The sequence below is a fragment of the Ochlerotatus camptorhynchus genome, unplaced genomic scaffold (genome assembly GCF_037179485.1).
Source record: "Ochlerotatus camptorhynchus isolate MF236.1 unplaced genomic scaffold, CSIRO-AGI_Acam_v1.1 ptg000193l, whole genome shotgun sequence".
NCBI lineage: Eukaryota > Metazoa > Arthropoda > Insecta > Diptera > Culicidae > Ochlerotatus > Ochlerotatus camptorhynchus.
In genome coordinates this window covers 3064426-3087290 of record NW_027040683.1, presented here as the reverse complement: position 1 = coordinate 3087290, position 22865 = coordinate 3064426, and the positions used below count along the sequence as shown (strand labels likewise).

The 22865-nt window shown below is 41.2% G+C and overlaps 2 protein-coding genes across 2 annotated transcripts in view; one reads left to right on the top strand and one right to left on the bottom strand.

Annotated features, from left to right (window-relative positions):
- The window catches only part of LOC135702476 (uncharacterized), a 518995-nt gene that overhangs the window by 386651 nt on the left and 109479 nt on the right, over positions 1–22865 (bottom strand). The window lies entirely within an intron of this gene.
- On the top strand, positions 2185–22527 carry LOC135702573 (uncharacterized protein ZMO1243-like). Its single transcript, XM_065223632.1, has 2 exons — positions 2185–2395; positions 22343–22527. Exons 1-2 carry the CDS (start codon positions 2185–2187, stop codon positions 22525–22527), a joined length of 396 nt encoding a protein of 131 aa, XP_065079704.1.

The window sequence follows — 22865 nt, the reverse complement described above, 5'->3', positions numbered from 1 at the left end:
TTTTAGACGTTATGATTATGTCGTCTAAATAGACGTAAACGTACGGTTCGAGATCAAACCCTAAAACTCTATTCATCAGCTTTGTTTGTGTAATCGGTGCACCTTTCAGTCCAAAAGGCATAACTTTAAACCTGTATAGGTTTTTACCGGCCCTAAACGAAGTATAATCTCTGCTGTCTTGGTGGAGTGGTATTTGCCAGTAGGCTTTCGATAGATCTATGACTGAGAAATAATTAGATTTTTCAATTCGACCTAGAATTCCCATCATGTCCGGAAATGGGTATGCCTCGTTTTTCGTTACTTCGTTGACTCGTCTACAGTCAAGACAAATACGCCACTCGCCAGATGCTTTTTCACAGGTAGTAAAGGGTTGCACCATTCTGACTCAGATTCCTCGATGACGTCCAATTCTATCATTCTGTGAATCTCCTTATCCATCTCCTTTTGTATGTGTGGGGAGCATCGATATTGTGGTGGTTTTTTTGGTTGAGCTCCTGGTACTATTTCGATTTTATGCACCATTAAATTCGTTCGTCCTAATTTTCCATCTGTATTTTTGAGCACCTCTAATATTTTTTCTAATGTTGTCCTCTCTTTTCCAGATAGTTCGTGCTCGGTAGTGATGTTACTGAGATCTTCATTCACGGGTGGTTCGATAGACGGAAGTTCAAGGCTAGTGTCTTCGTCTGGATTCAGTTCCTGAATTATTCGGGGTTCTACTGATTCTATGGTGAATACAATGTCTTCCTGCTCTTCAAAATAGGTTTCTATTACGTTTAATTGATCACTCTGAGCTGACTCATCAAATTCCAATCTTCTTACTGATTCTGTACTAACTATTGCTGGAGTTATATTAAATGCCTTCCAAAAATCAATCCCGAGTATTAGAGTCCTAGAAATTTGAGGAACTAATAACGTAGGTACTACGTTTGTATTCCCCTGAAACGTGTAAGGAATCATTACGATACCCTCACAGGCGTATGCAGTTTCATCTGCTGTTTTTATGCTGATTTTTATCGGGTGTACCCTAAATTTATGTTTTTGGACAATCTCTCTCGAATTTATAATTGTAGCGCTCGCTCCTGAATCTAACAAGGCAGTTATAGTTGTTCCTAGAACGTTAACTTTAATTTGCGGACATCTATTAGGTCGAATGTTAATGTGATGCAAAGTAGGCGTTTCTGTTTGGATCGGAGGTTCTGATTCTCCTTGATTGGAAGGCTTTGCTGGATTTCCAGAAAGATTGCTTCCTACGATCTCTCTGCTGAATCGTTTTTTTGCTGCTGGTTGGCGAACATGTGATTATTTGGGCAGTTAGAAGTAATCGTATTCATGTATCCACAAAAGTGGCAGAATACTTTCTTCGGTCTCTCACAGTTCCTCCAAAAGTGGCCGAATTGGCGGCAATTCCAGCAAAGAATATTGCTCTCATCGTCCCTGTTTTCTTTAGGTATAGCTCCTGTATTCCGTTGGGATGAGGTCTCCTTTGGTTTCTCCTGGGGTTTCCTAGGTACGTTTCGATTGATGGCATTCAGTTCTGCCTCTTGCTCTTCAGATTCATCCACTTCATCCCCCTCAGTGTCTTCTAAGTAGTTAACTTGGTGATGACGATTTCGGTTTCCGCTCGTGTAATTCTGGTACATTGACTTGTCCAGTCCATGGCACACCATTATTAAATCGTCAATCCTTTGAATTCTATAGAACGTTAGGAACGGTTTATACGCGGTTCTCATATTCGCCATGAGAATTTCCAGTTTTCTGCTTTCAGTCATCGGTTTTGTCAGTTGTTGGGCTAATTTCTCTATAGTTCCCACAAATGCATTGAAGGTTTCATTTGGAAATTGCCTACGATCCAAAATTTGCCTCTCTATTACTCCATCCTTGTTTGGTTGTTCAAATCTTAAACGGAGCTGGTACTTAAAATTGGTCCAGTTAGTGAACTTATGGCAGAATGTATAGTACCATTCTTCTGCTTCTGAATTTTCCCTAAACAAGAAGTTTGCTTGGCTTAGTAGTTCTTCGTCTGTCACGTTGTTGTTCCTAGCCAAAATTTCAACACGGTTTATGAATTGGGTCACCGTTGGTCCTCTTGTATCTCCTCCGAAGTTGATTCTCCATTTACTTATGGGCACGGTGTGTCTATAGCGATATTCCGTACTTTGCCTCGAAGGACGTGGCATGAACATGTTGTCAATGGATGACACGTGCGATGCTACAGAATTGGCGTATGGGCCACGCTGTAGTCTTAGGTTGGGACCTGGATGTGGGGGTGGTGGAGTAAGCGGTGGTGGTGGTGGTAGTGGTGGTGACGGTGGTGGCAATGGTGGTGACGGTGGCGGTATTGGTGGTGAGGGTAGTGGTGCTGGTCTCGGTGAAGGTATTGGTCTCGGAGAAGGTAAGGGTCTCGGTGTACGCCCTGGTGTTGGTGGCGTCGCTGGTACAGGTGGTTGTTTAGGGCTGGATGCGGGACCCGGTGGTTGAGTTTGTTGCAGATGTTGAACTGAAAACTGTCTTAGTTGTTCCATCATCATGGTCATCTGGGACGATAGTGTTTCTTGGATGTAGCGATTTATTTCTGTTTTCCACTGATCTACCACTTGCGCCTGCTCGTTCCAATTCGTCTGCGAATTACGACGCTGAAGTAATGGGTAGTCCTCCCTTCGAGAATTTTGAATTCTCGGCCATTCATCAGCGTTTTCTGAGTGACGTGGTATTGGTCCCGTAGCGGTTTCCAACCATTCTTGTTCAGAAAAGCTTGGAAATGGTTCTGGGAAATTCAGGTTCGGGTCACGATCTACTCTTTCCTCCAATCCTTGTACCCCACCCTGTGAGCAACTAAGTCTCAAGCTGGTTGGAGGGAGGCTGCTTCTTCTGTCGTCTGGATTTCCATATCGATCTAATAAACCCTCTATTTCCGCAATCAGTTCGTTTCTTACCCGCTGTTGTTCTCTTGTTATTACGTTGGTCCTAATAATTCTGGCTCTACAATGACGTAACCTTGAAATGTGTTTCGGTTCCGGACAACAGGTTTCTAAAATATGTCTTAAATCTTGCACTTTTTGTGATACGACTGGGTACTCTTTATGTTTATTAATTTATTTGATAAGGCTCAACCGAATTAACTTAACAGAGCCGAGGATTCTTGGTCACTATACAATACATCTTAAAGCTATAGTCAAAAGGTACAACACAATAAACACTTTATCTTCCGCTATCCAAAAAGCCTTCTCCATCAAAACTGGAGCCGCTTCCAGTAGTTTCATTGTATGGCAAATTGTTGTACGCCAACGAGGGTCAGAGCGCGTCCATTGCAGCAATGGACGCAAAATGTGGTCAGCACTCACACACTCATCACGAAACGGTTGCTTTCCAAAGTCGACGACGCATCGACCGAAAGAACTGCTGATGAAGAACAATGAGGAGGACCACACAATGGTTGCTGCCGAGTAAACAGACGATCGCGTAGCACACATCGAGAGTGGCCTGCTTTTGTCGACAGCCGAGTGAACACTGACTGGGTACTCTTGGTGGATAGATTTTTTTGATACTAATACTTTTGGTCTTTTAATTTCATCTAACATCGCTTTTTTCAATCTCTGCCTTTTTCCTTGTAAAGATCCGTCGACTGGTAAACATCGTAATTTTAGTTCATATTCGACTTCGTCATTCAGTAAGTCACTAGGGTTTACGAAGTACATGAATATGTTTGATGATTGATTGCTCATTTTAATTTTAATATTCTATTTCGTTTTAGGTAACTACTGCTGCTCAACGTTCTACGATACGTATGTAATGTGAACAAATTTTAGATTGCTAAGTTCAAAATTCTTTAAGAAGCTTCGACTTGCTACAATTCTAGTAATATTCTTTATCAAATAAATGTATATAGAATAGTTTTTAAATTTAAGAACGAAATTTAGGCACTGAGGCTAACCAACTCAATCAAAATTCACAACAAAATCAATTCAATTCAACTTAACTAATTCAATTCAATTTTCATAATTCAGACTTAAATCTACAGCAAACTTACACCTAGAAATTAATTCAAGAAACTACTGTACAAAATTTAAAATTTTCAATAACTTCAACTCCATTCGATCAAAAATACCGTTAGTTGGGCGCCAAAATGTAACGGGTCGGGAGTGTTTTAGCGAAAGAGGAAAATCACGGCCTTCACTTAAGCGCCAGGTAACACTAGGTTACCGTGAAGGGGCAAGTTCTCAGAAACCGAATCCCGTTCCGGCTAGAGACCTCAGGGCAGGTTTATCAAAAATCCTACAAATGGCGGCAAGAATTGCACTGAACCCAACAAACGAATAAATTACCTACAGGGAGAAGACAAAATCATCGGCAAGCGGGGTTTCCTATGATGGTTTTCCCCACATTACCTACAGGGATCTACTAACGGAAAAAAAACTATTTGTTCCAAATGTGTCTCAAATCCAGCCTCGCACTACACAGATTCCGCGGTTTACTAAGGACATGCAGTTTAAATTAACGAATTCGTTTCAACATTTATTTATTGCTTCCTAGCTAGGGTTAGTGGGCTTCACTTACTGGATATGGCACTGTTCAATGTTGCTGGGTGATGTTCGTTGCGCGCGTTGTTGCATGTTGGTTGGTGTCTGCGATGATGGTGACAGGTAGGTGTAGCAAATACCTTTTCAACTTGCTATTATTTGTGGGATAGCACAAGATGGCGAGACTGATGTTAGTCGATGGATGGCTCGCAGCGGGGAGCTTTTTTTTTTCTAAATATGCCGACTTGGCGCGGTGACAACGAGGTGGCAGGGTTTTAGGCTCGTGCACGACGGGATTCGACCAGCTATGCCGACAGAGCGCTGTCGAGCGGGGTTGCACGTCGGAAGTCGACACGTGCAACACCCAACTGTCCACCGAGGGTAGACGGTAGGGTTTTACGGCCTAAGGGTAGGACCTTCGTTTGAAGGATTTTCCTTCAAGCGAATTTTAGCGTGTTAGTGTTACATATTATGTGTTTTTTACTGACTGTTATTACCTGGAGTATGGTGGTACACTAAACAACGAAGGTGCTAGTATTCCTGAAGTTATATGTATATATATCGCTCTGTAATTAATATCACTGTTACTGTCCTTGTCTAACTTCACATTAAATGTTACAAACCTCCGTGTATGCTTTTTACGTCACTTTAACTGCCTGGTATGTCTCACTGTCTGACCGTTAATTTTATTCGTTAACTTATACCTTCCCTACTTGCCACCTTACTATTGATCTACTATGTCCTATGTTCACCTTGTTCACTGTCTCGTGGTTGGAAAGCTTTTCAAGAACACATCTGGAACAATCATGGCTCTACCCTCTAGGGAGCTACAATACCCGGGCATTCGTTGGTTCGGCTCGGACTCGGACGTATTTTTCCGGTGGGCTAAACAAACTCCCATTTTTAATCTGTTTGACAGATCTGCCGTGAGTTACCAACCGCAACTGAACTCAGTGACCAAGAACGGTTTTTTAAAATAAGTGATGCCAGATTATATAAAGGATAGGTGGGATACTTTTGTAACCTCGTTACAAGGTTAAGTGATGCTCCATTTTCTTCTGACGGTTGGGACATGAGCACTAACTCTTGTCCTAGCCTTTCTGAAAAGAGAAGAGGGAAAGGAAAAGGAGAAGGACAAAGGGGACAAAGGGAAAAGGATTATGTAAACTCTATGAACATAAAAATATTTTTGATTTGAAATATACAATATCCTACCTATATAAATGCATAACGGCGGTGGTCACTACCCGAATATTGTCACTATTATCAAGTCATAAAAAGTAACAAGCACTAACATGTAATCCTTTGATTACTGGAATGAAAATGGCCAGATCAGCAACCGATTATAGATAAAAAAATCCACCTTGCCTTATGAAATATAATGTTGACAAAAAATAATAAAACGCAGCAGACTAGAACCGAACAATGGACGTTGAGATTACGAGGCCTGTGTGTTGACCACTCTTCTTTCAACGATTAGGAAAATAAAATGGCGTAAGACGAAAACCATTCATAAGTCACGCTGAAAGTCGAGCCTTATGAAATTCTTAAGTTTATTTGCCTCAGGGCAACTACAGGTTACCACATTAAAATCACGGAGCGAAATTGAAACGCAATGCACACAATGGTCCAAAAGGCGAGTTTAGGTGCCTAAACCATTTATTTTAGGTAAAAAATTTCATCGGGAAATTATTTTCATTTATTTTAGCCAATCTTCTGATGCTCAAGATATATTGTCCTTACTGTTGATGAGTTTTAAATATCAAATTTTCAAAGCAACCAGCACAATACAATTTATTTATTCCTTAATTTGTTTTCCGTATTGAGTACCAATGCTACTGACGTCAGGGAGGTAGCTCCCACACATGGACCCTACCTATCGACCCATCAACTCATGGAACAGGGACCAACGGCTTTACTTTCCTTCCGAAGGAACGCGTGATCAGAGATTTTATACCTCAGAAAAACCCAGCGGCGCCGACTGGGCTTGAAACCAGGCCTTTCGAAGTGAGAGGCAATCACGCTTACCACTACACCTCCGGCGCCGCTAGCACAATGATAAAAATAAATCCAAAAAAGTGATTAACATTTAAATACCAAAAAATGTCCCTGTGTAAAAAATTATGGCTAATGCAGACTTTTGAAAAAGTCATTGCCAAAATTGTGATTACTATGGTTTTTTCCTGAATTTCCTTGCGATTTTCCTACACCGTGAAGCTTTTCGTGGACAACATTTTTCAGACTATATTTTATATAGATTGCTGAGATAAAGAGAGTTTTGAAAAAAGCAGCTAAGTTTAAATGATTTTGATCTATTTTAAAATCATAGATTTTCCAAAATTCCCAAAAATTGAAGAATTTTGATGATTTTCTTGTCTTGCAAAAATATCTGAGAACGTGATTTCAGGAATTGCTCTAAGCCTTAGATTTAAAAAGAAAAAATCCCAAAGTTGTGGAAAAAAATTCGGATCCAAAATTCTTTCAAAACTATTTCAGATCCTGGAACTTAAATGATAAAAAAAAACCAATGCCCGCAGTGTTCGGAAAAACTTAAAAACTCAAATCTCATGCATGAGTTTATGCGCCTATGAGTTTTGCCTTGCAAAATTCAACGTCGCAAAAATCACCGATGAGTTTTCAGTTTAAAAAATTCATTGCTTTATATTTTGGCGTTATTCATTGTTATTACTATTGCTTGTGCATCAGGAGTTGGAAAACTTACACAACATGCATAGGCATGATATCAATTGACGTTTGAGTGGTTTTTATGCGTTTAAAGCTGGAATGATTTTTCGGCGTTGTGAGTGTGAGTGCGTGAATATGCATGAGAATTTCAAGCGTGAATTTTGTTTGCCGCATTCACACGTGAGTTTATTCTCGCAGGGAGGCTCAATAAATGAGATTTGAGAATGATTTTCCGAACACTGGTCCAGATTCAGTGTTGGCAAAATCATCAATCAAATGATATTTTTCCGCTCTCATACGATATTGATATTGATTTTACAAGCTCCTTTGATATTGCGAGACTATTCACAACGTGCAAAATTCAAGTGGAGACTTGACTCGACACAGAAATGATTACGTTACACATCGTTTTCTTAGAAAGAGAAAGTATAGTTTGCTAGCTCTTTTTACTCTTCACCGATGGCAGACACGAAGTGACTGCTGCCAGCCGATGTGGAAGTTTCGGTTGCATTCGGAAGTAAAGCAAAAATCATGAAACTCAATCTCATCACAGTTAGTTGAGATTTGCAGCTGGTGAGTTTTGCTAGCTTGATATTCCGAGCTGCGATATCACAGCTTGCAAAATCAACCGCAGCTGTTGTGATCTTGGGCATTGGTGAGATTTGAATTTTTGATATTTTCCCAACGCACTGCCCAGATTCATTATCGCCTTGAGATTTTTCCAAATTTCAGAACTCCGGGATTAGTCCGGTTTCTCTCATGTTAATTCCAGAATCTTGAAAACATTCGGAACCGGTTGATCAACAGTTACGAATACGCAGATCGATATTGTGACTATGGCATGACCAAACACTCCCGGGTAACTAGCTCAGTAGCATGAGACCCCTGAACTGTGTCGTAGGGCCGGCATGTCACTGGGTATTCGGAGAGGCTACGCGGGCCGTGTGAGAACGTTTTATTTACGAGCTGTTCTGGCGGAACAACGAAAAAATCCAAAAGCAACTGGAAAATAAGAAGATACCCAAGACAGCTGCAGAGAGAGAGAGAGCTCAATGTTATCGGACCAACATAAAAGAAGCCAAAGGTATTTGCGTTTGGACGCTGGAGAAAGTTCTTCAACTCGAGGTAGGAAATTCACATTAATTTTTAACACTATCAAAACATTTAACATTTGAAATTCAATAACTGAATTTTGATTCGATTTGAGAAAAGTTACAGTTTTCTATAGATAGGATAATAAGGGACATAATGAGCACCCAGTGTTCACTTGGCTGTCGACAAAAGCAGGCCACTCTCGATGTGTGCCACGCGATCGTCTGTTTTCTCGGCAGCAACCATTGTGTGGTCCTCCTCATTGTTTTTCATCAGCAGTTCTTTCGGTCGAGGCGTCGTCGACTTTGGGAAGCCACCGTTTCGTGATAAGTTTGTGACCACGTTTTGCGTCCATTGATGCAATGAAAGCGCTTTGCCCCACGATGGCGTAACTGCCATACAATGAAACCACTGGAAGCGGCTCCAGTTCTGATGGAGGAGGCTTTTTGGATAGCGGAAGATAAAGTGTTTATTGTGTTATACCTTTTGACTATATTTTTAAGATGTATTGTATAGCGACCAAGAATCCTCGGCTCAGTAAAGTTAATGCGGTTGAGCCTTATCAAATAAATTAATGGAAAAAAAATGAGCACCCAAAGAGGTGCTTAAACCGGTGGTGCTTATGATCGTTATACCCCTTCATCCCCTACTTTGCTGACAGAAGGGGAAATGGCTCTAATGTTGGCCTATGGATCTAAGATCCACTAAAAATCTTCTATTTATCAATTTTATCTAGATGAACGCGTCATTAGGACGGTACTAATGGATATTTTGGATCGCTATTGGAAATTTAGTCGATTGCTAATTAATTGGGCCCAAATTAGGGGAGTTTAGGCCGACATTAAATCCCTTTTATTTTCATAATCTAGGAATCACGATCCTCGAAAAAATGTCGTAGTCTAAGAGTGTAAGGGTCAATTTCTTATTTCAGTGGTTCGCAACCTTTTCAGCTCGGCGACCCCCTTTGTGAACAATTGGATGTTCCGCGGCCCACTGAAAAGTACCTTGTATAAATTACGCTGAGACGAATAAAAACCATTCATTTGATCTGTAAGTTATTCGTTTCATTTCAAAATACTATGTTAACAACAGCCAACAACTCGATGTTGTAGATCTCAAATCTAGTTACAATGCTGCGTTTGTGATAATGCCAATCTCATATCTTCGTCAACGTTCAATCTGTTTGAAAATCTGCTCTCGTACTCTCGTTATAAAGATGCAAATGGGACAAGGATCTTCAATGTCTGCTTGGAGACTTTGATATACGACATGGCATGCCAGAACCACTGGTTCAAATATTTTTCACGGAAAAAACCATGAGATAAGGAATCATTTCTCAGGTCCAAATTTTCATCCTGTGCTTCATCAAGACTTCCACATCCATTGAGGAAGAAAACGGATTGCGGACTTCTTGTATCAGCTCAGGGAAACTCAGCTCACATTGATAATCCAGTGAGTGAAAATGAGCAATAATTTCTGATTAAAGATCCGATTTTAGCTCGTTCGCTCTTTTGTCAGTCATACATCAGAGTCTATGGAACACGGCAACATTTCCAATACTAACCCTTCGGGACCAGTTTTGCTTGACTGCTTGAAGATCGTCTTGGGAGTGAATGAGATGAACTACCCATCGGCTAAAAATCTCATTAATAAAGTATTAAAAAACTACTAGGGACAGCCCTATGGGGTTTTACGCAATGGTGACGTAGGACTACGTGGTCTTATATGATAAATCTTATTTGTTAACTGCAGCAGGAGCTTCTGTTTTGTTTAGGAATAGGAATTTGAGCGCGGTTCTCTCTGTTTATACCCTTTAGTATGACGCGCTTGGCATAGATGGCCCACAGCAACTCACGTAGAGCGACTGATTCCGATCAATAGCAATTCTTCCTCCTTCTATGGATGGCCATGTGGGCTGCAGCTCGCTGCTTGCAGGCAGTCTTTCGTTGTGTACTGGAGAACAATGTTCAACGCCACGCGTCGAAAGCGCTGCTGCTGATGCCGACGACCAGACACCACCACACACGGTGATTGGAACTGAATCCGACCAGCGGTTGAGGCCAACCTTGATAGCTACCTGCTTGCCGGGAGCCTTTCGTTGTGTACTCGAGAACACCCACTCACCACGCGGTGATTGTGAGACCGGATGGAATTCAACTTTGAAATCTGTGTTAGGGAAATCGCTTTTCACAGGTAATTGGTGATATCAATATTTCTGATCGATTGGTGATACAATTATTGAAATTGGTCCAGGGGCAGCTGAGTTATTAACGTTCAAAATCTTTCACAATTTTGTTACATGTTACATTTTTGATTTTCACAAAGTGTACCGTCATATAGAAATCACAGACGTAGTCCTACGTAAAAAAAAGTTTACTGGCCCCGTATTTTCAAGTCCAGCGAATTTTGATGCCTAAAAATTTATTGAACAAGCGAGACGCTTATGCCAACTTTCCACACTAAAATTAGCAATGAAATCATTTTTGCCTTGAACTTCCAAGAACATTTTGATTTCTTCCTTAAATTCAAAAGCACGGTTTAAAACATTGCCTTTGGACAACCAGCGAGCAACAGTGTAGAAAAGAAGAACCACGTGATCTGAATTAATTTGCTTGCAGAGTTCTTTGAATAAACGAGTGTTCAGAGCTCCAGATTTGACGTAATTAACAATTTTGATGACAGAATCAAGTACTTTTCACATTAGTTCCAGCAGAGTCTTGCTCTTGCTGACGAGGGCATATCGGAAACCTGTGGTGTATGGAGCAAGCTCTATAATCTCTTTCTGAAATCTTGATTTGTTACCAAGCATTGCTAGAGCGCCATCGATATTAACTCCACTTACTTTTTCCCACTGTAAGCCACCCGATTCAAAAAATGTTTTGATTTTAGCCAAGATATTGTCACTTTTGGCATATTTTTTTAGACCAAGCAAACCAAGACCCTCGCGGTCCCTTGAAAAAACCTCACGGCCCCCCTGTCGGCCGCGGACCACTGGTTGGGAAACCTGGCTTAAGGCTTAAGCGCTGGTGATGAATTTGGCTCTAAGAACAAACGTCCGGAATTTCTAATACAAATAAGAGCAGAACACCAATAAACGTAAACCTCCAAATGCATTATGAAAACTAGTTGAATTTGATGTAATGTTTAGTATAAAGAGCTATGATGTTTTATTAGCGAATTTCGTGATACAGAACAATGTTTTTTTTTCCCTTGATTTGTTTTCCGTCGATCTTGTTTTCCGTGCTGAGCACCAATGCTACCGACGCCAGGGAGGCAGCTCCCACACCTGGACCCTACCGCCTACCTATCGACCCATCAACCTATCAATGAACCGGGGACCAACGGCTTTACTTCCCTTCCGAAGGAAGGCGTGATCAGAGATGTTATGCCTCAGAACATTCCGGCGGCGCCGACTGGGATTGAACCCAGGCCTGCTGGGGTGAGAGGTAATCACGCTTACCACTACACCACCGGCGCCGCTAAGAACAATGTTATATCCTTTTAACAGCTAATAATACGTTACAACTTTCTAGTTCGAACATTGCATTTTAGAGGCACGAGCAGTTCCACGCCGAAGAGATGAACTAGCCTCAGGCTAAAAATCTCTAAAATAAAGACAAAAAAAAAAAAAAAAAAAAGTTCCACGCCAAATGACGAATTAAAAAAAAACTCAAACTTCTGCCATTTTGGATGTTGTAGTTTTTTTTCAAAATGGCGTCAATGCTATTCGTCAATAAATTCTAGCACGAAATCTTCTTAGTGCTCATTTAATTTTATTTTTTATTTTTGGATTAGATCAGGGTGGCTTCCACTCTCTAGCAATAAATTTTTTTAATGATATTTTGAACTTCAAAGTTGAAAGTAGAGGCTGTAAAGTATGTGTTTGACACATAAAAGCAGTCAATTTTGCTTTCAGAGTGTCACAATCAGCAAAATGATTCGTGAGCGTTCACTCAGAGTGACTGCTCGCGAGTCGAAAAATCGTAGATTGTGACTATCTGAAAGCGAATTTGATTGGTTTTATGTGTCAAACACTTGCCTTTTAACCTCTTCCTGTAACTAACAAATACAAAATATCATTATAACATCTAATCATTCAAAAATTCCGAAAAACATATTTTTATAGTAAGTGAGTGGAAGCAACCATAGATTAGATTAAGGTTTTAATTTTTTTAGTTTTAGATTTTTAATTAGAATTTCTTCAATTATTTATTCAATTAAAAAATTTTGAGCTTGAGCTTGATTGACCGCCCACGGTTGCTACTCTGTTACTGCCAGATTAGCTGTAATTACACATAGAACCAATAGACGATGCTTGGGACTAGCAATCATCCTCAATGTGTAAAAACTGGTGATCTTAAATTAGGCAATACCAGCACCAGCCGCGCCCGAACACAGGTCAAGAAAGGAATGGGAAGGATTGTGTTGACATGACACTCGCTTTTATGGAAGCCGAGAACACCTCTGCACTTCCACGAGGAATCACTGGGATGTTGGATAAGAGGGTTGGGTTTGCAGCAGGGTTCGTTTTGGTAAACGATAAGCTGAATTGATGTCCTAACGATCATATAACGCGAAGGAGTTTGGGACTAAACCCACGGTCTTCTGCTCAGTAAGCAAAAAGTTTGCCACTAGGCAGACGAGCACCTTTTTAATCACCGAGTTGCTGTTATTACCATGTAGTCATATTAACAAATAAAACGATTGACGAATCTTGAATGTGGATGGGCCTGAGATTAGACTCATGATGTTCTGCTCAGTAAGCAAAAACGGTTGCTCTAAGGCCACCGAGCCCCTCATATCACATAATACCGTTGCTCAAATTTGTGTATCCATTCAAACCCGGAACCAACGACAACAACGAGTTTCGCAAAATACACGATACACAAGCGATTTTACCATAAATCTCTTTGATATGTAAGGACCTGGAACCGCGTTTCTCTGCTCAGTAAGCAGGCCACTATAACCGACGATCTTTCAAATCCGAAAACTAAAAACTACGAAAAAGTACTTAGGCCTTCATTAAGTTCCACTTTCACGCGACGTTCAATGACAGGGTCCTATCCAGGATTACATCTGAAAAATCCAAATCTGGCCAATGCCCACCTAAACCTGTTCTAATTCACCTGAAATGACTAACGAATGGAAGACTTTTACTACCCAGCCATGCAATAGTCTCATTCCGTGCCTTATGGCAACTTGATGATTCTATTGCGCTCATCTTTTGGCACCACCCAGGGGAGACTTGGTCCTGTACCCAATGCTTAACTTATCTCCATTCCACTCAGCTACTCGCAATTTCTTGTGATATAGTGGGCGGAATATTATTATATGAGACAATTCAATGCAGACGTCTTTCCAAATTTGGCAGATCGACAGGTAATCGGTGAGTTACCACGATAGTTGCTATTCAACAACTCGACAACTTCCCATCGTCAACGCCTGCTATGAGAATTTCCCATTGCTGACGTCAACGAAATGACGTCATCGAGCTATCGATCAACTACCCTGGTTATGGTCTGGTACCTGGTATAGCACGATGAAAGGAGGCGAACCGGAAGAATCGATGAGCTACCTCTCCCCCTTATTCAATTAAAAAATTTTGATTGCTAAAACATAAGATTATCAAATATTTTCTATAGCAGCTTTTTAATTTTCAATTGCTACTTTCTACTGGTCTGTTGCTCATTTTAAATAGTTTATTGCTCCTGAGCCAGTACATTTATTGGTAATCTCGCATTATGTTATGGGAGTTTTCCCTTCTTTTCGTGAACGTTTATTAGACTGCCGTTTTCAAATAGAGCAATCGCTGCATTTGTCCATTCGGCCTTTTCATCGACATCGGTGAAGTTTATCATTTTTAGCTATATTTTACAACGGTGCAGGCCTGTCAGTAAATACCTCAAATTCCAACTGCATCCCGACACATCACGACTCACTTTCAAGTGACATCGAATATGGTGCAACAAAGCCCCATAAAATTTTACGATACATATCTCACAGCTAGATCAATTAGAACGTATGCAAACCGCTGTTGAGTAACCACCTCTAGTAAGCCTGAGGCGCTCTCCCGCCGCTCAACGACCTTGAACTATAACCCATTCGAAAGACGAAAAAAAATTACATCGCGCGTGTGCGGTTTTTTTTTTTTTTTTTTAATAATTCGTTTATTTTTCCAGGCTCATTTGCTGTAGCTTTGCGGAGCCGATATTCATTGTTTAGATAACAAAATTACTTAAAACTAACGTTAGTAAAGCGGGGGCCGATTACTCGCGGCTATCTCGAGGTTAGGGGTAACAAATTGTAACAAATGGATGGCAGGGTAGGGATTGTGAACACAAGGTTTGGAGAGCAATGTGCTCTTGATCTCGAACTAGGCGACACTCTGATGAAAAAGACAAACATGGGGGTACACCGATGGGTAGCTAACAACTTGGGAGAACACAAGATGACACTAACTTCTAAATCCTCAAATCTATCCGTTTTAAAAACACATAAATTAAATTCAAATAGTCAAGGTCTCGGCTCGCCAAGACATCTCTAACGGGTATCGCGGGTTGTTTTCCTCGGGCCCTGAGGGATGTGGATAACTCAGATCTGGCAACACGGTGTAAGGTACACGGCCAAACAACATGCTCGATATCGTGATAACCACTGCCACACGCACATAAATTGCTGCCTGAGAGCCCAATTCGATAGAAGTGCGAGTCTAACGAGCAGTGATTGGACATAAGCCTTGATATAACGCGTATAAAGTCGCGGCTCATGTCCAACCCTTTGAACCATGGTTTGTTCGACACCTGTGGGAGAATAGAATGTAACCATCTTCCCAATTCACCATCATTCCATTTTTGTTGCCAACTGATGAGGACTTGCTGGCGAGCAATGGAGAAAAATTCGTTGAAGGCGATTTGTCGCTCAAAAATATCGCCTTCCATAGCGCCCACCTTAGCCAATGAGTCCGCTTTCTCATTACCCGGAATTGAGCAATGAGATGGGACCCAAGCTAAGGTGATAGTATAGGAGCAGTTAGATAAAGCACTCAGTTTAGATCGTATTTCAGGCAGGAAATACGAGGAGTGCTTCATCGGCCTCATTGAACGAATAGCCTCCAATGAGCTAAGACTATCCGTAAAAATGAAATAATGGTCAGAAGGTAGTGAGGCAATTCGCTCTACTGCGTAAAATATAGCTGCGAGTTCCGCAACGTATACGGAGCATGGTTTCTGCAGTTTATAGGAGGCGCTATGAAATTGATTAAATACACCAAATCCAGTGGAAGCATTTATGGTTGACCCATCTGTGAAAAATCTTTTATCGTTACTTACATGGTGGTACTTGATTGCAAAAATTGAGGGAACAACCATCGACCGATGGTGATCTGGTATTCCATGGATTTCTTGCATCATGGTCAGATCAAAATTTACAGAGGAACTATAGAAGGCTTGGAAGCAATCACGATTGGAGATTAATGAAGAAGGACCAACCTCCAGCGTCATGTACTCATAGTACAAACTCATGAATCTTGTTTGAGGATTTTGGTCGAGCAGCTTCTCAAAGTGTTCTATTACCAAAGGATTCAATACTTCACAACGGATGAGGAACCGGAAAGACAGCTCAGCGAAACGATCTGTCAGTGGGAGAACACCCGCGAGTATTTCGAGGCTCATCGTATGCGTCGAGTGCATACAGCCAAGCGCGATTCGGAGGCAACGGTATTGAACCCGTGGTAGCTTCAGAATGTGTGTTTTTGCCGCGGATTGAAAGCAGAAGCTTCCGTACTCTAGAACCGACAAGATGGTTGTTCGATACAACCTGATAAGATCTTCCGGGTGTGCTCCCCACCAAGTTCCGGTAATTGTACGAAGAAAATTGATTCTTTGTTGGCATTTTTGTTTTAGATACGCAATATGTTTTCCCCATGTGCATTTGGAATCGAACCAGACACCTAAATACTTGAAAGATATACTTTGAGTGATTGTTCTACCCTTTAGTTGAAGCTGTAACTGTGCAGGATGATGCTTCCTAGAAAAAACAACCAACTCAGTTTTCTCCGGAGAGAATTCGATACCCAGCTTCATAGCCCAAGTAGACAAATTGTCTAAGGTATCTTGCAATGGTCCTTGCAGGTCCGGTGCACTTGGCCCTATAACGGACACAACGCCGTCATCTGCAAGCTGCCTTAGCGAGCAATTTTCATCAAGACAACCATCAATGTCTTTAACGTAAAAATTATAAAGAAGGGGGCTTAAACATGAGCCCTGGGGGAGACCCATGTAACTAATTCGTGAAGTTGTCGAGTTTCCATGAGAAAAGCTCATATATTTCTCAGACAACAAGTTGCTCAAATAGTTGTTCATAATTGGTGAAAGCCCACTATCGTGGAGTTTATCCGAAAGGACATCGATACAAACAGAATCAAAAGCCCCCTTAATGTCCAAGAAAACTGAACCCATTTGCTGTTTTTGCGCATAGGCCAGTTGAATTTCAGTTGAAAGCAACGCAAGACAGTCGCTCGTTCCTTTGCCTCTCCGAAATCCAAATTGCGTATCTGAAAGTAAACCATTCGACTCGACCCATTGGTCTAGACGAAAAAGAATCATTTTCTCCAACAATTTCCGTATACAGGACAGCATCGCGATGGGACGGTACGAGTTATAATCCGACGCGGGTTTACCGGGTTTTCGAATGGCGATAACTCTTACTTGCCTCCAGTCATCCGGAACAATGTTGTGCTCCAGAAATTGATTGAATAAGTTCAACAAGCGTCTCTTCGCGACGTCTGGGAGATTTTTGAGCAAGTTGAACTTGATTCTATCCATTCCTGGAGCTGAGTTGTTACATGAGAGGAGAGCAAGTGAGAATTCCACCATCGAAAACGGAGAATCTATTTCGTTACTACCCGACGGACTATCACGAACGTTGGTTTGAACCGACACCGAATCCGGGCAAACTTTCTGCGCGAAGCTGAATATCCAACTGTCTGAGTACTCCTTGTCTTCGTTGACCGGTGATGACGCGTTGCGCATTCTCCTGCCGACATTCCAGAGTGTTCTCATGGAAGTCTCTCTCGACAAACCATCGACGAACCGACGCCAGTAACCGCGTTTTTTGGCTTTAATCAAGCTCTTAAAAGTTTTCTCGAGGTCGGTGTACCGCTCGAAATCCTCGACCTTACCGTGTTTGCGGAAGCGTTTAAACGCGGCGGACTTCTCGCTGTTCGCGTCGGTGCAATCCTTATCCCACCACGGAGTGAGAGGTCGTTTGCGAACGAAAACACCCGGAACGCGTTTCGTCTGTGCTTGAAGAGCGCAGTCAACGATAAGTCGCGATAAAAAGGAGTACTCATCCAGCGGAGGGAGTATCTCAACCGAATCAGTACCACCGAGAACCGCGGACGCAAATTTTTGCCAGTCGATGTTTTTCGTGAGGTCGTACGCGATGTCAACCGAGCGAGTGGAAGATGAACCATTGGTAATAGAAATTTTGATTGGCAAGTGGTCACTACCGTAGGGATCTTGAATTACTTTCCACGAGCAATCCAACGATAGTGAACTCGAACTGAGGGAGAGGTCTAATCTACTTTCTCTTGCTGGAGGTTTGGCCACTCGTGTTACTTCCCCAGTGTTTAGAATTGTCATATTGAAGTTATCGCAAAGGTCGTATATCAGGGTTGAGCGGTTGTCATCGTACAGTTCCCCCCAGCCTGTACCGTGGGAGTTAAAATCTCCTAATATCAACCGAGGCTCAGATAAAGCTGAGCAGATATCTGAGAGACCTTGGCGAAAAATCGCAGTTCTTGGAGGAAGATATACTGAGGCAATACTGAGGCTTTTACCTCGAATATTTACCTGACATGCGACAACTTCAATGCCTGTCACGGAAGGCAGATCGATTCTATGAAAGGAATGGAGCTTATTAATCCCGAGAAGCACCCCTCCATACGAATCTGCTCGATCAAGGCGAATAATGTTAAAATCGTGGAAAGGGAGATCGGTGTCTGAAGAAAGCCATGTTTCACAAAGAGCAAATGCATCACAAAGTGAGTTGTGAACTAAAAATTTGAATGTGTCAAGTTTCGGTATAAGACTTCTACAGTTCCACTGAAGAACAGAGATCATATCCCCGACCTCATTCGGAAAATTATCCATCAAAGGATATGATCGATGCAAGGAAGGACCACCTAGAAGCTAGTTGCTTCAAAAGAGTTTTCACGAATGGAAGCACTAAATTAATAATGTTCCGAGTTGAGTCAGAGACGTTGAATATATCGAAGATGCTCTCCACAATTCCAGAAAACGTGAACATGGCATCATGTTCTTGCTGATTATTCAGCTGTTTTTCTGACTGAAAAACTGGGATATCTGGGGTTTTAGATGATCCCGGAAGTGGCGGAAAGTCCTTGTTAAAATTACAAGATTTAAATCCCGGTGGTGGGGGTTTCGGTACATTTCCGCTACCTCTTAAATTTGTCAAGGTAGGTTGGTAGTCCATACGAGAGGTCTTACGCGGATTTTGAGTGACGTTTTTTTTTAATCGCTTTCTCGTGTTGCCTTTAAACACAAAGGGACTACCTTCACCAACCTCTGAGTCAGAGCCCTGATCATCATCTGGCAAAATGGAGTATGTGTTTTTGGTTTTTGGGGTGGTTTGGGAAGATGAAGCGGTGTTTTTTAAGAGTTCTGCAAGTGACCTCTTGGAGCGAGCTTGCAAAGACCGCTTAAGTTTTTCTCCCTGCTGTTTGTACTTCGGGCAATCAACCAAAGCATGCAGAGTATCCTTGCAGTAAACACATTTTGGGGTAGCCCGGCAAGGACCATCTGCATGCAGCTCGCCGCATTGATCGCAGCTCGGTTTGTTGGAGCAGAAGTCAGCGGTGTGACCAAGTTGCTTGCATTTTGAGCAGTTCATTACCCGCGGTACAAACAAGCGTACAGGCAGTCGAACCTTCCCAATTACGACGTAGTCAGGTAGCGCCGATCCTGAAAAGGTCACACGGAACGAGTCTGACAGAGAGTACGTTTTTTTCGTGCCAATGAGAGACACTGATTGCATTTGGATGCAATCCAGAATCTTCACTTTCGGAAGGGCACGGTTTTTAAAAATACCGAAGGATTCGGCATGAAGGAAATCTTCGCGAGTTAGACTCGCTTCGGTGACCACTCCTTCGATTTCTACGTCGCAACTGGGGATGTAGACTCGATATTCCATCGTAAAAAGCTCATAGGCAACAATCCGGTTTGCCTGTTTCAGGTCATCAACGGTAACGCGCAGTTTGTTTGGCGTCACCTTAAATATATCGGTTACGGCCGAAAAATGTTTTGTCAGATCCTTCGAAATCCGAGAAATATTCAAAGGTTTTTGTTTGGGCCGGAAAAAAACAACCCACGGACCTTTTGAGCCACTTGGGTAAGCTTTATGGCGGGGGGTCGCAGAAATTTTTAAGGGATCGGTTGGAGTAGGGGGAACAGGTGGACGAGGGGGCGATGGTGGAGAAGGGGGGGCAGGGGGTGCAGGAGGCTGTTGTTTAGACATCACCTTTGGGTAAGCTCCAGTGCTCGTTTTGGGGTCCGAAGTAGAGTCCCCTGAGGTATCCATTTTCTCTTCAGTGAGAAGCAGATTTTCGAATGATGGAGATTCAACAGACTCATCATCGGAGATATCTGCTAGCGAAATACCCCCGCCATCATTTGTTTCATCCATTGCGGGGTCTTACGTACCTCCGCAACAGATTTCGACATAAACAAGAAAAAAAAAATATGCGTAAGGAAAACAAAAAAAAAATAAATAAAAAAAAATAATAATAAAAAAAAATATATATATATATATATATAAGAAAAAAACTTATCTAGAAATATACGGTAAAAATAATACTTAATCCAACAAAGCAAAAAAAAATGTGCCAGGAAAGTTAATCAACACTATAGGGCGATTAATCAGACTGCAAAAAAAAACAGTAAGTGAAAAAAAAAGAAAAAAAAAATGAAAACTTTTTCAGGAAAACCAAAAAGGTGTCAGAAAAGTTAATCAACACTATAAGGAGATTAATCAGCAAAAATTAATAGCAAAAAAAAAACCAAAGTGAAAAAGAAAAAAAGGAAAACTTTTTCAGGAAAAAACAAAAAGGTGTCAGAAAAGTTAATCAACGCTGTATGGAGATTAATCAGGTTGCGGAGAACGGGAGATAACCGTTTGTTACTTAACTCTCCACACAAGCGCACGGAGTGTGGCTGATGACGATGATCTACTGATGTGAGGATGGTGATGATCGTTCTATTGTTGCCCTCGAGTGTTTTCAACAAAGCACCGGCTGGCTCGCCGGCTGGTGAACTCGATGACCTTGATGTTGCAGTGGCGTGATGCGATGAAATTTGTTGGCTAAAGATGAACAGCTCATCTGCCGGACTCGGCCGGAAATGAATGCTTCCTTTCTCGAACGGTTGTGCGGCAAATGCAATTCCGCGATGCTCACTACACTTGTGTATACTATAACACCACTCAGTGTGAAAGCGGATTGAAAAAAAAACCTCAATAGGGAAAAAAAACTAGTACTGATAACGGAGTGCAGGCAACACTAGACCGAAACAGTCGAACGTTCGATGCGGAATGCGTGTGCGGTTTGTTCCCATTAAAAAAAGCTTTGAGGTGGCAAATCAGCAACACTTTAGGACTCTAGGAGCAGTTCCACACCAAATGACGAATCGAACCGATGCGACCTTCTCCGATTTGGTTAACGAGCTAATTCGCAAATCCATTTATTCTTGTATATTTTTTTTATTTGGATGAAAATTTGCAGAAACGTTTGTTTTGCCCAACAATGCCATTTTCCATCTTAAAATCGCAATTTTGAATCAAGTCTTATTTATTAAAAAGGGCCTATAGAAAACATTGGGCTTATCTTCGGGAAACTGTTGCTCGAAAATGGTTTCTCCGATCGGTTTGGCGTCTTGGGCAATGTTGTAGGTAATAGCAGAGGCTATTTGAAACAAATATGTACACTCTAAAAAAATAGCACGATATGAAAATGAAACCTTAAAAGTAATTTTTCTCCAATACAGTTTATTTTTATTTTTTAAATATTTTGATAGGTTTTAGGGGATAAAAAATGTCATATATTGCACTATAGGTCATGATGGAAAAATGATGGACAAAAAAGTTATGATTTTTCGATTGTCCAGTTCCAAGAATTTTTTTTTCCGAAAAATCCGAATTTTTTAAATGAAAATATCATAGAGGTAACTCTAAGACTAGAAGGTCCCGAAGATACGTGCTCAACTTTTTGGCTCAGCGCTGGTACTGTCTTCGGTCCCAAGCTAAACGATTCACCCCTCGAAACATAGGAAAATCTACTAAGCCCTAATTTTATCTGTCAAACTTTCATAGCGAATCAAAACAAACATTGTGTAGTACTAGAATTTTGACTAGAATGAGGTACGTTAATCGTTTGCTTGGGACCAATAGGCTAGTCAAGTAGTGAGCAAATTTAAAATCGTTAGTTTCGTATTGATTGTTAATAATATCCTTTTGATAATGATATGATCAAAATTATCCAACCTAGGTGTATCAGGGTGGCAATCAATGATGAAAGCAACACGACCTCATCATCTATTACTTTACTCAGATATGGACTAGTGCTTTCTGGATATTTATTCATGAAATACCCTGTGGACCTCTAACTCGTGAAGAGTGGTCTCAAGTTGAGTTCGATACATTTTATAGATTGCAAAAAATATAGAAATTGCGTGTTGCCAAAAATGGGAAGGTACCGCATTTTTCTAAATTCACAAATTTTAAACGTGGTGTGAAGGAAACTGCAAGCATCTCGATATAAATCGATAAAAGGCTTGTTTAATTGCTTAAAGTTTCAGCAAGTTAATGATCCGTTTGTTACCTCGATTTAAAGTCTGGAACGCGCACAAACTGGTCAACTTCAAATTGGTGTTTTTCTGTTAAAAATGCATAAAAAATACCTGAAATGCTGCATTTTGGAAGTTGAGTGATTATACAATGGTTGATATGATGAGTTTTCACCGTTTGCTCTCCAGTTTTCAAAATGACGTCCAAGCAAGAGGAGCAGCTTGTCAAAATTTTGCTCGCGCAGCAAGAGAATCCGACGTTCTCACACGCCAAGGTGGCAAAATTGCAGGATGCGGCCAAATCGACCGTGACAAACGTTTTAAAAGTGTTCGGGGAGCGTCTTTCGACCGCCAGGAAGCTGCGACATTCGTAATCCAGACGTAATCCATTTTGACTAAAAAAATGTTTTAAGAAATTATGGAATAATAAGACATAATGAAAATATTTTGATTATGTAAACAACAAGAAAAGATTGTTAAGTTTGTGTAATACACATAATACCAGCCAATTTTGCTACATGAGAGTCGCAATAAGCGATTTTGTAATTTATCTCACCCACTCTTCGCTCTTCACTCTTTGCGAAGAGGCGATCAGAAAAACGCTCATTGTGACTCTGTAAAAGCTAAATTTGCAGGTTTGATGTGTGAAACACAAACTTTACAATCTTTTCTTATTACTTACACATACAAAACATCATCATGATATCCTATT

Bases quoted from the DNA above. Each gene is read 5' to 3' on its own strand.
- LOC135702573 (XM_065223632.1), top strand. From the start codon at position 2,185: ATGTTGTCAATGGATGACACGTGCGATGCTACAGAATTGGCGTATGGG. The intron at 2,396-22,342 runs GTAAGGGTCTCG...TTTGCTCTCCAG, and splicing joins AGGTATTGGTCTCGGAGAAG to TTTTCAAAATGACGTCCAAG.